At 31.4% G+C, this 16,148-nt stretch overlaps 1 protein-coding gene across 1 annotated transcript in view; it reads right to left on the reverse strand.

Annotated features, from left to right (window-relative positions):
* CRISP1 (cysteine rich secretory protein 1) overlaps positions 1-16,148 on the reverse strand; it is a 26,848-nt gene that overhangs the window by 4,738 nt on the left and 5,962 nt on the right. Inside the window, 6 exon segments of the mRNA XM_023527691.1 lie at positions 1,086-1,174; positions 2,877-2,917; positions 2,919-2,968; positions 9,970-10,119; positions 11,188-11,278; positions 14,396-14,524. Of these exon segments, the coding sequence (XP_023383459.1) occupies positions 1,086-1,174; positions 2,877-2,917; positions 2,919-2,968; positions 9,970-10,119; positions 11,188-11,278; positions 14,396-14,524 (550 nt within the window).

The following is a 16,148-nucleotide window of genomic DNA, read 5'->3' on the forward strand; positions in this document are numbered from 1 at the left end:
GGTTCAATTTTCTCGAGTAATACTTCTCTTTTTCCTATTCTTATTTTACTTCTATTACATTTTTTATACCATTGTAGACCTTATTTTTTAATCTCTTGAGGAAAAAAAAAACTACCTCATGTTATAATTAGTATGTATTTTTTAAAAAACTGGAGTAAAAAACAGTGAAGTTGAAAGTGAAAGAAAGAGAACAAAGAAGAATGAGGGGAGACATATTATATAAATAGAGAGAGAGGTTGAGAAAGAGAAAGAGAAAGAGAAAGAGAAAGAAAAAGAAAGAGAAAGAGAAAGAGAAAGAGAATTCATTTCCCTTGTTTTAAAAGGAAACAGAGTGACCTGGTCAGGTGAAGAAAAATAAGAGTTCTGGTATTCCAAGCCTAAAGATAAAGAATATTTTTTCTGGATTTGTTATTTTTCCACAAACTTATTAAAAATTATTTTATTAAAATTAATCCCAGGGATTGAGAAATTTTGTTTGCAAGAGGTTCCGCAAAAAGGATTTTTTGTTATTTAAGGGAATAAACATGTAATTGAAACCCATTTAGTTAATTCTAAACTTTAGGTTAGATTTACATAAGAAATGGAATAAGATACTGTAAGGGACAATGTGATCATCAGCTAATGCCTTTTGATGTGTCAGTGAGCACATGGATGAATAAAGATCACTTAGTAAAAAATTACATGCCAAAATAAGGTCAGGCAGGTAGGAGAGTTATAGAGCAGCAAACAATCTGAGAACACTGGCAACCTGAAAACAATATGTCTACTTTTAGGGTTCCAACAAGAGAGGCCAGAAAGTTTTTATGGAGCAGAGAAAAATTTGCATTTATGTTAACATTATGTTACCTAGGTTGCCCCAATTAGGGTCTTTAAATTTTAAGGTGGGAACTTGAGTTTAAACATAGGTATTCTAATTTTCATTCCAGTAGATTTAATTAATGGTCTTCATGGTCACTCTGGGGAGGGAGAGGGAGAATAAAATAATATTAACCTTTCCTGTGAAATATTGTTAAATGCTTGATTTAAAGAACACGTAGCTCCCAGATCCACAGTCAACATTAAGCAAACTGAAATGTAAAACTTACTATAAAGCTTATCTTCACAGTCATCTGGAGAGTCTTCACATGGACTTCCCATATTATAAGGTTCATTCTTTGTGTCAGGTCCATTTCTTCTTAAAAAAAATAAAAAAACGTGATCTAATAAAATTGATGTTTGGAAAATGTATATAAAATTTAATCATCATTTACAATCATTTTAAAAAACAATTTGTGAAAATCACTTATATGTAACAATTATAATCTTTAAGATAAATTTAAGATTTCTAGACTTACAATGATGATAAGTTATGTTTTTCAATGTACGACTGGCAATTCTGGTGTCCTAAGAATATTTTGAAGCAGTTTGCACCTTCTTGGACAGTCAAGTTCTAACAAGACTGGGACCTGCGCATGGTGGAGTCCAAAGCAGCAGAAGTGCCATTTACAATAGGATATTTTTCTTTATTTATACCTATAAGGACTTCATAAATGATCATGTAAAAAGATATGGTTCTTAACAATGTTAAGAAAAAATTTAAGTGAATAGAGGTGCTCTAATTTCATCTTGCACTATATCATAAGAAACTTGATACATGCTAGTGTCTTTTATAGAAGTACATGAACTATTATAAAAAATAAAAATATGTCAGCAAAGTTAAATCTAAAGAGTTGGAGGAGGAAATAAGTAGATGAGAATTTCCTGTTCTGAGATAATTTGAAGTTTCAGAGAAGACTGGCTTACCTGCAGATAACTAAGAAAATAATGTGCATTACAGCTGATTCTTACTATTATTCAAAAAATGATAGAGAGAACATTCTATCCAATATTTTTCTCTTTGATATTCAAATTGCTAAAGTTTTACTTTATAAAATAAATTTATTATTTAGTCAATAAAGGATTTTCTCAGATACTTAGCCAAATCTTTGGCCAAGAAAATTTTCCCATCGCAACTTCATGCATTATGTATTCTACTTTTTTAAAAAATTTATCGTTAGAGGTTCAGCACAGACCACAAGCCCTTTCAAAGATTTAATACAATTGATGTGTTATAGATGCAGGTAGATCTTACTTTTTTCAGCACTAATTACATAGATAAAATCACAACAAATATTAACTACTGAAATCAAGACATAAGACCAGAATTAACTCACATAAAGTTATTATATAAATATATTATATATAGTAAATCTATAGTAATATTGAGGACTTTATTTCAAGTGTACAGGTTATAGGATAAACCATTTTCATTGGTTCATATTGAACATCTTTTATTGTGCAACATAAAACATGGGAGACAGCAGTTAAACACCATAGAGACAAAGGAGTACACATGCCAATTTGTGAAACAATCAGATTATTTCTTCTATTTGTTACTCACATTGTTGATAATACGTACATTTAATTTCTAAAGAAAAGGCATATACTGGTAATTACACTAAAAAGCTAAATACAAGAACACTTGGCCTTTTCTATTCATTCTTGCATTTTTGCCCTTGAATTCTAAAAGTACTCTTCATTTTTAAGGTAAATATTCTGTCTCTTTGCTTATGCTAGCTCAAACAAGTTTGAATCAATATCGCATAGCAAGACTAGTGGTAATAGTTCTAAATTTTAACATTCTATTAATGATATATAGATTTATTTAGAAAATATGATTTAAAGAAAAATGTATGAGTATGTGTGTGTAATGTTTTTGGTATTGGTAAATGACATTTTATCTCTAAAGTTTTGTTTAACTGAAATAAAACATTTGATATTTTAATAATGTTTATAAAACTAAATTGAGAGGGATATATCTCTCAAAGAGATGTGAAACCAAGTTGTATGATACATACTCATGACAGTTGTGACAAACATGAAAAATATTGATTTTTTTTGTAGCATGATGACACATCACAGCCAATGAGGTAAGAAGTAGCCCAAACAAGCTGTAAATATAAAAATATCAGTTTACTAATAATTTGATATTTTGTAAAATGATTACAATACAAATATTGCTATCAATGATTGAACATAAACAGCCTTGTGTTTTAAAATAGTTTGAGCATAACTTACTAGGAAGTCATAAAAACAAAAAGATTACCATACATCTAGATAATACACACATATATATGCACTCTCAGTGGCCATCATTGATCCTGGGTCATTCTATTCTTCTTATCAAATCTATATGGAAAGTCAGATAATATGATGAAGGCTGATTGGTGATTATGTAAAAATCAGAACACACAAAAAAAAACTTTACTTGTCAGAGAACAGGCGTAGTGTAAATTAATGAGTTAGAAAATGACTCAGGTTCAATTTCTATTTAGACCACTTCCTGGTGGGATGGTATGTACCATGATATTATAGTTTTATAAGACAAAGTCATTGTAATTAGAAGATACATACTGACATACTAAAAATTAAGTATCATGATGTCTGTAACTTACTTTCAAAGGGTTCAGAAAAATGTTTATATTTTTATAAAGAGTTAAAACAAATTTTGACAAAGTGTTAAGAATTTGCGAATTTAAGTAATAAGGGTATTTCTTATACCTTTATTAAAAGTTTTTGCAAGCTTGCAATGCTTTAAAATAAAAATCTGAGGAAAGAAGAGTGATGTCAAAAAGATGATGAATTAGGAAGTTCCAAACCCTCATATTTGCATGGATACATTAAAAAAAGAAAAAAAGAAAAAAAAAAACCTACTGGAGACTGGCTAAAATAACTTCATAGGAAATGTGGGAAATTATCAAAGATTTATAACAACCAAGTGAACACCAAATCAAGAAAAAGCCACAATCAAAATGGTGGTAAGTTTCATAATGCTATTACTCTTCCTTGACATGCTGCCTCCCTGGCATGCCATAACATGGTTGGCAGAAGATGGCTTAGGTTTATTTTCCTAACTTTGTCTGGAGGAAGTTGAGACGCTCTTAGTTGCAATGTTTTAAACTCCCTATGTGCTGCCCCAAATAATGTTCTTCATTTTGCCTGATTTAGAGCTCAAATGGGGAACATAGCATAGCTTACATCTCAGGCTAGAAAGAGCCATATGAAATAATGGGCCTACCTCATGGTAGCTGAAGAGTAACTACAGACCTTCTAACACTTGGGGCAAGAGATTATAGATAAAGAAATACTACAGAAGAACTAAAGTGCCTAGAAGAAGTGGGAATGAGATGGTGTGGAAAATTAAGACATTTAAAAGCAGCTGTGCATTTGAGTGAATTGAAAAAATCACAGACATAGTCTCAGAGAAGATATATCTTCAGAAAAAATTAGAAGACCTAAAATTTTACCTTGTACTGATTCCAAGTCTCACAATATGCCCTGTTAATTATTCAAGTTCTTTACTATCAGTCTGCAAAGACTAAGGGAAGTTGCTCTTTTTATTCAAATACCTAATTTTCAACAACAGAAAAATCACAAGGTATACAAAAACAAAACAAAACAAAAACAGGAAAACATGGCCCATTAAAAGGAAAAAAAATCACAAAAAACAACCTTGAATATGCACAGATATCAGACTTACTATACAAAGACTTGAAGACAACTGACTTAAATATACTCAAAGAGCTAAAGAGAAACACAGACAAAAGAACTAAAGAAAATCAGGGAAACAATATATGAACAGAATCACAATCTCAACAAGGATTAAAATTATTTTCAAATGAAAACTGAACAGAAATTCTGGAGCTGCAAAATACAATAACTAATTTAAAATTTTAAAAAATTATTAGAGATGATCAATAGCAAACATAAACAAGCAGAAGACAGCATCAACCAACTTAAAAACAGGTAATTTGAAATTATCCTCCTATCTGACTACAAAAAGAAAAAAAAAAATGAAAAAGTAAACAGAGCCTAAGGGATGATGTAAAGGACATCATCAACAGACCAATATATACATTATGGAAATTCAAGAAGGAGAATGTAAAACAAAAAGAGTAGATAAATTATTTGAAGAAATTGTGGCAGAAAATTTCCCAAATTTGAGGAAAGACATGGAACTACAAATCCAAGAAGCTCAACGATCTCTAAGTAGAATAAAACCAAGACCAAGATATACTATATTCAAACTATCAAAAGTCAAAGACTAAGAGGAAAATCTTGAAAGTAGAATAAAACCAAGACCAAGATACATTATATTCAAATTGTCCAAATCCAAAGACTAAGAGAAAATCTTGAAAATAGTGACCCATCATGTACAGGAATCTCTAATAAGAATACAAGAGAATTTCTTAGCAGAAAACTTCTAGTACAGGAGACAGTACTTGCAGTATAGAAGGTGATACATTTAAAGTTCTGAAAGAAAAAAACAGTTAAACAAAAATCACTTATCTGGAAAAATTGTCCTTCAGAAATCAGGGATAAATTAAGATATTCTCAGAAAAACAAAATCTGAGGGAATTCATTACTACCAAATCTGTCCCACAAAAAATTCTGAAGGAATTTCTTCAAATGAAGTAACATGAAGCCATATATAATGAACTCTAGTAAAGTACATGGGCAAATATAAAAACCACTATTGCTATAATTTTTTTTGTAGTATCATTCTTTTTATTTTTATAAGATTTAAAAGACAAATGCCTAAAAATAATGAATTTATCTTAATAAGTGTTCAATATATAAAGAAAATGATAAAAGTAAGACATACATAGAATATTCCAGCCAATACCAATGGAATATACTTTTTCCTAGTATCATTCTTTTTATTTTTATAAGATTTAAAAGACAAATGCCTAAAAATAATGAATTTATTTTAATAAGTGTTCAATATATAAAGAAAATGATAAAAGTAAGACATACATAGAACACTCCAGCCAATACCAATGGAATATACTTTTTCCTCAAGTATATATGTAAAAATAGTATCCAGGATGGACTATATGTTAGGCTACAAAACAAGTCTTAATCCATTTAAAGTTTGAAATATAACAAAGTATCTTTTCCTATCACAAAGGAATAAAACTAGAAACCAAAAACTAAAAGAAAACTGGAGAATTTGAAAATATGTAGACATTTAAAAGTACACTCTTTTAAAAAATGGGTAAAAAGAAACAAGGAAAATTAGAAAATATGTTAAGACAGAAAAATAAAAATTCAACATACTAATATTTAGGAGAAAGCAGCAAAAACAGTTCTGAGAGGAAAATTTATAGCTGTAAATGATTATATTAAAACTAAAATTTCAAATCAGTAATCTGAAGTTTTACCTTAAGAAATTAGAAAAGATAATTTAAACCTGAAGCTCATAGAAGAAAGGAAACAACATAGGTTAGAACATAGATAAACAAGATAGAGGATAGAAAAATAATAAAGAAAATCAATAAAACCAAGAATTGGATCTTCAAAATGATCAACAAAATTGATAAATTAGCTAAATCATAAGGAAAAAAAGAATAATCAACTAAATTAAACAGTAAATATTAGACTAAAGATAAATAAAATAGAGAACAGGAAAATAGTAGAGAAAGTAATGTGACTAAGAGGTGGTTCTTCAAAAAGATCGACTGTAATCAAAAAGCTTTTTGAAAAAGAAAAGCTCTGGCTCTGATGGTTTCACTGGTAAATTGTACCAAATATTTGAAGAATAATGAATACCTATAATTTTTAAAGTCATCTAAAAGTTTCAAAGTGAGTAAATACTGTTTAACGTCTACTATGAAGCCAGAGTTATTCTAACACTGGAGGTAGACACAGAAATTACCAAAAAAAAAAGTAAACTACTGACAAATATTCCATATGAACAGAGATGCAAAACCCCTCAACAAAATACTAGAAAAATGAGTTCAGCAGCATATTAGAAGAATTATACACCAAGACTGAATGAGATTTATTCATTCAAAATAATGGTCTAACATGAAAATCAATCAATGTAGTCCACATTAACATAATGATGGAATAAAAAACCCCACGTGATTACATCAATTGAAGCAAAAAAAGAAAAAGCATTTTAGAAAATTTAACACCTTCTCATGACAAAAGTGCTCAACAAACTAGTACTAAAAGAAAATATCACAACATAGTAAAAGCCATATATGTAAACTTTTCTGCTCACATTGTACTCGATAGTAAAGATGAAATTATTCCTCTAGGTCAGCAATAAAACAAGGATGCTGGCTTTTGCCACTTTTTTGAAACATAGTACTGAAAATCCTAGCCAGAGCAATTAGGCAAGAGAAAAAATATCATGCAAGATGGAAAGAAAAGAGTAAAATTATCTCTGTTCATAGATGATGTGATCTTATATGTAGAAAACCTTGACAATGCCACAAAAAATTGTTAGAATAAAAAATTCAGCTAATCTGCAAAGTATAAAATCAACACACGAAAATTGTTTGTATACATTTGCAGTGAACAATCTGCAAAAGAAATTAAGAAAACAGTTTTATTTAAAATAATATCAGAAAGAATAAAACACTTAAAAATAAACCTAACTAAGGAGGTGAAAGATTTGTACACTGAGAACTAGAAAACATAGCTAATAGAAATTAAAGAAGACTCAAATAATGGGAAAGACAGCCAACGTTCATGGGCTAAGGACAAGTTTTTAACATGTCAATATTACTCTAAGCAATCTACAGATTGAATGTAATCCCTATCAAAATCCCAATGACTTTTTTTTCACAAATAGAAAAACGCATCCTCATATTTGTATGGAGACCCAAAGGATCCCAAATAGACAAACAATTTTGAAAAAGCAGAACAAAATTGGATGTCTTATACTTCCTGATTTCAAAACTTACTATAAAGTTATGGTAATAAAACACTGTGGTTCTGGCATAATGATAGATATATAAACCTATGAAATAGACTGGAGAGACCAGAAATAACCTCTCACATATATGGTTAAATGATTTTTCAACAAGGATGCCATGACCATTCAATGGGGAAAGAATAGACTTACCACAATAATTTTAGGGAAACGAATATATACATGCAAACAAATAAAATATAAAAATTTAACTCAAATGGATCAAAGACCTAAATGTAAGAGTGAAAACTATAAAACTCTAAGAAGGAAACATAGAGGGAAAACCTTATGATATTGAATTTGGCTATAATTTCTTGATATGACACCAAAAGTACAGGCAAAAAAGAAAACCAAGAAAAAAAGATAAATTGAACTTTAATAAAATTTAAAACTTTTGTGCATAAATAGGATACTATCATCAGAGTAAAAAGGTAACATATACAATAGAAATTGACATTTGCAGCAAATGCCTGATGAAGGATACATGTCTTACAACTCAATAACAAAAAACAAACAACCAGATTTAATAATGAGCAAAAAATTTGAATAGACATTTCTCCAAAGAAGATACACGAATGGTTGATAAGCACATGAAAAGGTGTTCAACATCACTAACCATTAGAGAAATGAAAATTTACAGTACAGTGAAATTCCACTTCAAACTTATATTTTGTATAATATACAAAACAAACAAAAAACACTGACAAAAACCCCCACAATGTATGTGTTATGTATTAAATGTTTATGTCTCCCCCCGCCCCGCCCCCGCACCGCCAATTTATATTCTGAAACTTTAACCCAGAGGTGTAGCTCTATTTGGAGATGGAGTCTCTAAGGAATTAATTTAGGTTAAATGAGACCATAAGTGTGGGGCCATGATATGATAGGATTAGTGTCTTTATAAGAAAAGGTACCAGAACATGATCTTCTATTCCCCATGCCTCTCTCTCTCTCCCCAGGCACACACAGGAAAAATATCATCTGAGGACATGGTGAAAATTGGCCATTTATGGGCCAAGAAGAGAGTTCTCACAGAAACTGACTATGCTCCAGATGTTCACAGACTTGTAGACTCCAGAACTGTGAGAAAAGGAATTGCCATTTTTTAATCCACTCAGCCTATGGTATTTTGTTATGGTAGCACAAGCAGATCAATAGAGTAAGGATGTGAACAATTAGGAAATTTAATTGCTGTTGGAAATGTAAAATGGAAGATTTCCACTGCTGTGAAAACAGTGTCAGTTCATCAAATAATCAAACATAGAATTACCATATGAGCCAGCAATTCTACTTCTGGGTATATATCTCAAATAACTAAAAACAGGGTTGAACAGATAGATATTTGTACACCAATGTTCATAGCAATATTATTCCCAACAGCCAAAAAGTGGAAACAACCTACTTACCTATCAATGGATGAATAGATAACAGGTGGTAAATACATAAAATGAAAATTTTTTTAGCCTTAAAAAGGAATAAGATTATGACACATGCTACAACATGGATGAACATAGATTGAGGATATTATGCTAAGTAAAATAAGGCAGATACAAAGGAGCAAGTATTGTATGATTCCAATTATATGATGTATATAAAGTAGTCAAATTCATAGGGACAGAAAGTAGAGTGGTGGTTGCCAGAGGAAAAGGAGAGGGAGAAATAGAGTTATTTTAATGGGTATAGAGTTTTAGTTCGGGAAGATGAAAAGTTCTGGAGATGGATGGTGGTGATAGTTGCATAAAAATTTGAATGTAGTTAGTGCCACTGAAGATTAATTTAAAAGTGGTTAAAATGACAATTTTTATTATATATGTATATGTATATATGTATATATACATATATACATACATATATAGTTATATTTAAATGTAATTTTATCACAATAAACTAGAAAGAAGGGGATTCTATTGTTTTCATTCTTTACAAATATAATTTATAAAGGATGTTGATATTTTATGATTTCGTTACTTTCTAGAAAATCAAATGTATAAAGAAGAAAACATCTTCTCCAGGCCATCTATTAAGGGAATCACTTTCCTTTTTTGAAGATTATGAGAAACTCAGTGGGTTGAGTTTAAGTTTGCAAAAAGTGGGTAGAATAATTTTCCTTAGTTCTGTCACCTATCTTTTTTTGCACATGCTTATAGTCACTTAACCAATGTATATATTTGCCAGTATGCAGGTTATCTGAGTGTAATGATCAACCGTTTTGTCTCCATTCATTGATGTCCATTCTCCATCCTTAAAATATATGGACTCATTGTATCAGATTCCAATTAAATTTGACCCTGAGATAGGATCGGATGCCAAATGTGTATTTTCTCCACAAAAAGTATCTGAAAGGAGGGAAAGAGCTGGGTCACGCTATAAAAACTTGGAAATATTTTACATGGATGCTTTTCTTATTTTTATTTTTTAAATGTTTCACTGATCGTCCAAGCAATGTCTTATAAGAGGAGGCAAACTCAATTGTATCTGCTGACCATCTCCTTTTTCACTGATGAATGAACTTCTGGTGCTCAGGTATAGTGAGAAGTTGGCAGTAGGAGATGTTGAGCAAGTTTGGAAATCAGATCAATCAACTTTTCAGTCTTTGTCATTTCTAAGCTGATGTAACAAGGTCCATGTTTTGAAAACAAACACATAGAGGTAGTTATCATGTAAGGACCTTTAGATAAATGTTTGCTCATTTAACCATTCACTTGTGATACGAGCTCTTGAACAAACATAGTATTCAGGAGAGATCTGCCTTTTTCTGGGGATGGAAAGACTCACATTGCTAATTCACTGCACAACAATATTGGATCAAAATACCCAATAATCTATCAATATGGAAGTTTTATTAGTATTTTAAAAATATTTTGTATCAAACAAGTATCTCATAAATATTATTAATCTCTAATTGTGTAGGAACTACTATTGGCTTTTCTGGAAACTAGCAGTGACCCACCTAATGTATTTGTCATGAGATGGACTCATTTTTGTGCTCCTAAAATTGTTCTTTTGAGCAGCTCAGTGGAGTTGAATATAACTTACCTCTCAACTGCACTAGTGTTCCAAAGCTTAAGAAATGGTGATATTGTGGGTAGCTAAAATTATTACGTAAAGTGGAAATCTTCTAGTCTTCTAGTTTTTCATCCAGTCATCATTGTATTACTTAACTATTCTGTGACACTGACAGCTGTGATTCCTTTCTTCTGATGCTCAGAATATGGAATTTGAAAATTCGAATATCCAAATTTAAAAATTAACAGCAATAAAGCAGTATAGTGGACCACAATTCACTGCTATTTATAGGACAAATGTAAATATAGACTGGATGACTTGCCTTGCCTTTTCCTGGTCATTTAACAATCTCTGAGGACTTTTAAGCATAAAGGTAGGTCATATAGATACATACCTACTTGCAATTCTTCTATTAAGTGTGTTGCTCTCTACCAAGTCACAATTGTTTGACAAATTTCTGGCATTTTGTGTAGCTTCTTCTTTCCAACTCTACAATGGAAGAGTAACATACAAACACATGACCTTAATGTCTCCATTATAAGATTCTAGTTTAGTGTTTCTAAAAATTGAAGGCTAACAATATCCTCAATTATATAAAATAACTTAAAAAATAATACTATTCTTAAATATTCTGGTTGGAAAAGTTACACCAAGCTTTCAATTTATTGTTTTAGTCCTTGAATTTACAAAATCAAAATTTGTTAATATAGTTCACATGTAGCTTCTCTCTCAGAACTATTAAAGAGGTTAACTAAATGCTTCCAATAAAACAGACCAGAGTTAGAAATCCCTCCCATTATTTATTAGTAGTTTTACCTCTGACACATTATTTAATCTCTTTGAATTCTTCATCTGTAAAATGTCAGCCATAATTCATACCCAATAGTTTGTTCAAAAGTTTTAATATAATTCATGCAATACAATTGTATGATAAATCTTATGCTACAGGTATAATAAATATGATAGCTGTTGTTAGAAACAAGTACAGTGTCATACATCTCTGTATAAAATTATGAATAATAATAATAAATTATAGCTAATCTTACATGCCAGGATCTGTTACCAATTCTGTATGTATATTCTCTTATTTTTACCCACAGCAACTCTACAGGGAAAGTACTATTATTATTCTCATTTGCAGATGAAGAAATTGAGGCATGAAGATGTTACATAGTTTCCAAGATGATACACCTTATAAGTGGCAAAAAGAAAATTGGAATCCAGATTATTTTGACTCCAGAGTATGTGCTCTTAACTCTCAATGTGTGTTAATTCTGCTGAGTTGAAGCACTTTGTTAGGTATGTCTCCAAATAAGATGAAAGGCAGAGCGTTTATATCACTAGTTATGGGACTCTGTGACAAATGATCTCTCAAACTCTCTTCCTCCTCACACAGTGTACATCTATTTAAAAGACTGTCCCAATATCTGCAACCAACGCATTTCCAACAAAAATTGTGTTTGTATTTTACTATAGAATTTTCCATAAATCATTCAGCTACTCTTCAGAACAATTTTTGGATGACACCCTAACTTAGATTTTCAATATTTTTCCTAGCATCAAAGAAGTTTATCTACTGTGTATATAGGTGTCATTTGTGTTAGTTTCTTAGAATTATATCTCAAGTTGATGAATTTAGTAAACCAAGAGATAAATTAAGTAACCCATTAGCCTAGGGTCAAAGTAAAGTCATAGTTTTGTGGAGTTTGATTGTTTCATTCAATAAAAGATGTATTTTAGTAACGGATATATCTAACTGAACAAGTAGAGATGACACAACACAGCCCATTAAGGCATAAAATCTCCTGGTAATATAAATACTGTCATTTCAGTAATTAGTAAAAAATCTTGCTTATTAGGACCAGGTTACAAATGATCAGAATTGGAACTTCTTTGGCCAATTTAGAGCTGATTGCTTAACATTTCCTTTGATTAATGTTGATAAGATACTCCAGTTTTATGAAACGTCTCTGATTAAAATCACTAGTATTTATGATTACTGTAGCTGTAAATTCTGGCTTTAATGAATGGCTCTATTTAAGCAGATTCTAACCTAACGCGCAGAAATTATTATTATTTTTTTTGAAAAATCTCTGCCTTGCAGTTGCGATGGGCTCTTTAGCCCTACTATAATTCTATCAATTCCTTTCTATTTGTGTTGTATGCATTGTTTATGGAACAACTCAATTCCCATATTCTTTTTAAAATATTACTCGATTTTACTAGTACACTCAAGTTATCATTTTGTTGCTCTCTCATATCTTTGCAACTTAGCACTTGAATACATTCATCCTTATGTTCTAATGTTTCCTTTGTATAAATCTTTAATCCACGATAGTAAGTTCTCTGAATTCAGAGGCAATAATTTCCACTTACTCTATAACATTTTTTCGTACATTTTAGCTACCCTTATTTGCTCATCTGGAAACAAAGGAGTTTGGACCCTGTTTGTCCTAAGAGAGGTAAATAATTAAGAACAGGAGCCTGGAGCTGGTCCATTTGCATTTGAATCTATACTTATCCAGTACTTATGACTGGATAAGCTACCTAATTTCTCTGATGTTCAGATTCATTATCTGTAAAATGGAAATGATAGTATCGAATCACAAAATTATTAAATTAAATGAATTAATGTAATATGGTTCTAAAAGAGTGCCTGTCAATAGTACATACAATAAGTAAGTCAGATAAAACACTCACAATGCAACAATGTCTATAATAGCTATTGATTTTTATTATTTTGTTCAAATAACACGATAGATTCTAAGATGATCAAGAGATAAATTTTGGAATCATTTTTCTAGTCACTTGCTTCCTCCCCTTTGTCATTTGCCTAAGAAAGCTATCCTTTAGAATTGCCCTCCAGAATCCTCACTATTTCTAATGCTTGCTACTTTAGGACAATCCAAGGTTCAAGAAACCGGGATAAGATTTCCCAAAAACCTGAGTGACACTTCTGAGAGATAATAAATGTGAGGCTAATCATCTGAAACTTCCTTTAATTTTTCTTTTACAACACCTAGTCTGCTCACACACAGGTTTATAGTGGAAAGACAATTACTCTCTCCTTGTATGGGATGCAAGGGAACTGGAAAAAAGATCTGTCAATATTTGTTTACCTGGCAGCATCACCTGGCTTAGAGTCTGGACATCTTCATTCTCAGATGAGTGGCTTAGCCCCTGGGCTGCTGCTTAATGAAGACACAAAGTTCGTATACTAATGATAATGATTAGTAGCATCAGCAACAGCTGGGAGCTTGGCATAGCCTCAATCCGGACCTGAGAATGGGGCCCAGGAACCTGTCCTGCACCAAGTACTTCAGGTGAGTCTGAAGAACACTCGAGTTTGAGTAGCACTATCCTGGGGTTCTGTGAATGAAGCCAGGCTGTCTGAGTTGGAAGTGTTGTTCTGTCATTTATTAACTATATGATTAGAGGAAAGTTCTCCACCTCCTCTGGGCCTCTGTTTCTTCTTTTACAATGCTGTAGGTTTGTTTGTGAAGACCAAACTTTTAGTGTTTTGACAGTGATTAGAACTTAATAAAAACTCAGTAAACACCATAACTATTATTGTCTTCATTGTTATGGCTATTTAATTAATCTTACCATTTTCAGCACGTGGGTAGCCATTGGTATTACTCTTCTCCTGAGACTGTTATGTAGAGTAACAATTTCTTCTTGTACATTTGGTGATTCAGTGAGGAATGTACTATGTGGAACTATAGTTAGTTTTGTCTGTTACCAGAAAATTATTAATTAGTCTTCTTTTAAGTGGAATTTATCATGTATAATACACTACTTACAGACCTATACACCATATTAATTTATAGTTTATATAGAATAAAGAATGATTGACAGCATTTTAAAATTTATGTTATCTCAATATGTTAGTTTCCATTTCTCCAGTGCTAGTTTTGAAGATTCCTGAATTTCAGTCTGATATTATACAAGTCTATAGAATAGAGTACTGGATATTCTGTAATTGGGTTTTTTCAAATTTACGATTAGTACTTTGGACCATGTTGAAGCACTTTTTATTGGACAACATAAACCACAGTAGAAGATGTTTTGATATCATACCTTTTACCGACAGACTTCCTTTTCTTGGCTCATTCCCCACCATATCTCCTCCAAGCGTTCTCTTTGCCTCCCAGGTAAACCACTTACACTTGAATTTTTGTTTGAAGGTATGTGTCTGGGAAAACCTAATCCAATATATTCATTATTTATTATCTTTAACTCAGATTTTGCATCTTTGTATTATTCATATGAGAAAACAATATTTGCATCTGTATATGTATATATAAAATAGGTTTCAAATTGGCTACAATCTAGAATTTATGACTGTTTTTTAAAGTTATTTACCTTTTATTCTGTAACTCATTAAGAAGAAAAGTAAATGGCCTTAATATTTTAGGTTAACATTAATTGCAGCAAAGAGTAGCTTCTTTTTGTCTTTGCAATATATCATATATACATCATATCTTTAAAAAGGTGGCGAAACTTATGTAGTATGATTAGAATGGTATTTATTTTTTTCTCAATTCCCACAGGACTATCAACATAGTTTCTGAGTCGATAGGATCCAGTGTCATACCTTGCTTAAATATAAAAGTAGTCATTGTCATTTATTTTATATCAGTGGTTTTAGGGTGTGGGGAAAAGGCATAAATATGGAATTCAAAAGACATCATTTCCTCAGAAGCACACTCACATTGTGCTATTTTCTTGTCATACTGCAAAAACTCTGGTCTAGACTAGAAGAATGATTGGTGACTCACAAGAATCCCTTACTATTTCCAGATTATAACTTTCCTTATTCCTCTGAAAAACCCTTCTCCAGTGAAACTCATGGCATTCAGCTCTACCACCTCATCCTTGAAAATTCACTCTCGTATAACAATTTTCTTCTCATTTCCACTCATTCACAGAAATTGGATCTCCTGAAACAAATTCATCCTGCCTACTCCAGTGTCTGCAGCCAACTTGAGAGACTATAGCATCCACATAGATAATTCCAACTGTTTGACAACTCAGGCTTTTGAACTCTTCCTATCTTAAATCTTTAGTTTCCCGCCTCGATGGTCACAATCCATATTTTTATGATGGCTTCATAATGTCATATCTCCCAAATCAGCTAGGAGCATTTTCCTGTCTGACCAGGATTCCCTGTTCTTCCAAGTCACTAAGGTCAGTCACTCTATTTTTCACACAATCTAAGCATCACACTCATTCCTCATTTTCTCAATTTGCCTTCTGTTATCTTTCTTTTCTATCCATGTTCTCTCATTTCAACAACTCACTTGCTGAATCCTTTGCCTGCCCACACCCATTAGGTTTAGATGGAACCAAAAATTTG

This window comes from Pteropus vampyrus, unplaced genomic scaffold, assembly GCF_000151845.1.
Source record: "Pteropus vampyrus isolate Shadow unplaced genomic scaffold, Pvam_2.0 Scaffold18, whole genome shotgun sequence".
NCBI lineage: Eukaryota > Metazoa > Chordata > Mammalia > Chiroptera > Pteropodidae > Pteropus > Pteropus vampyrus.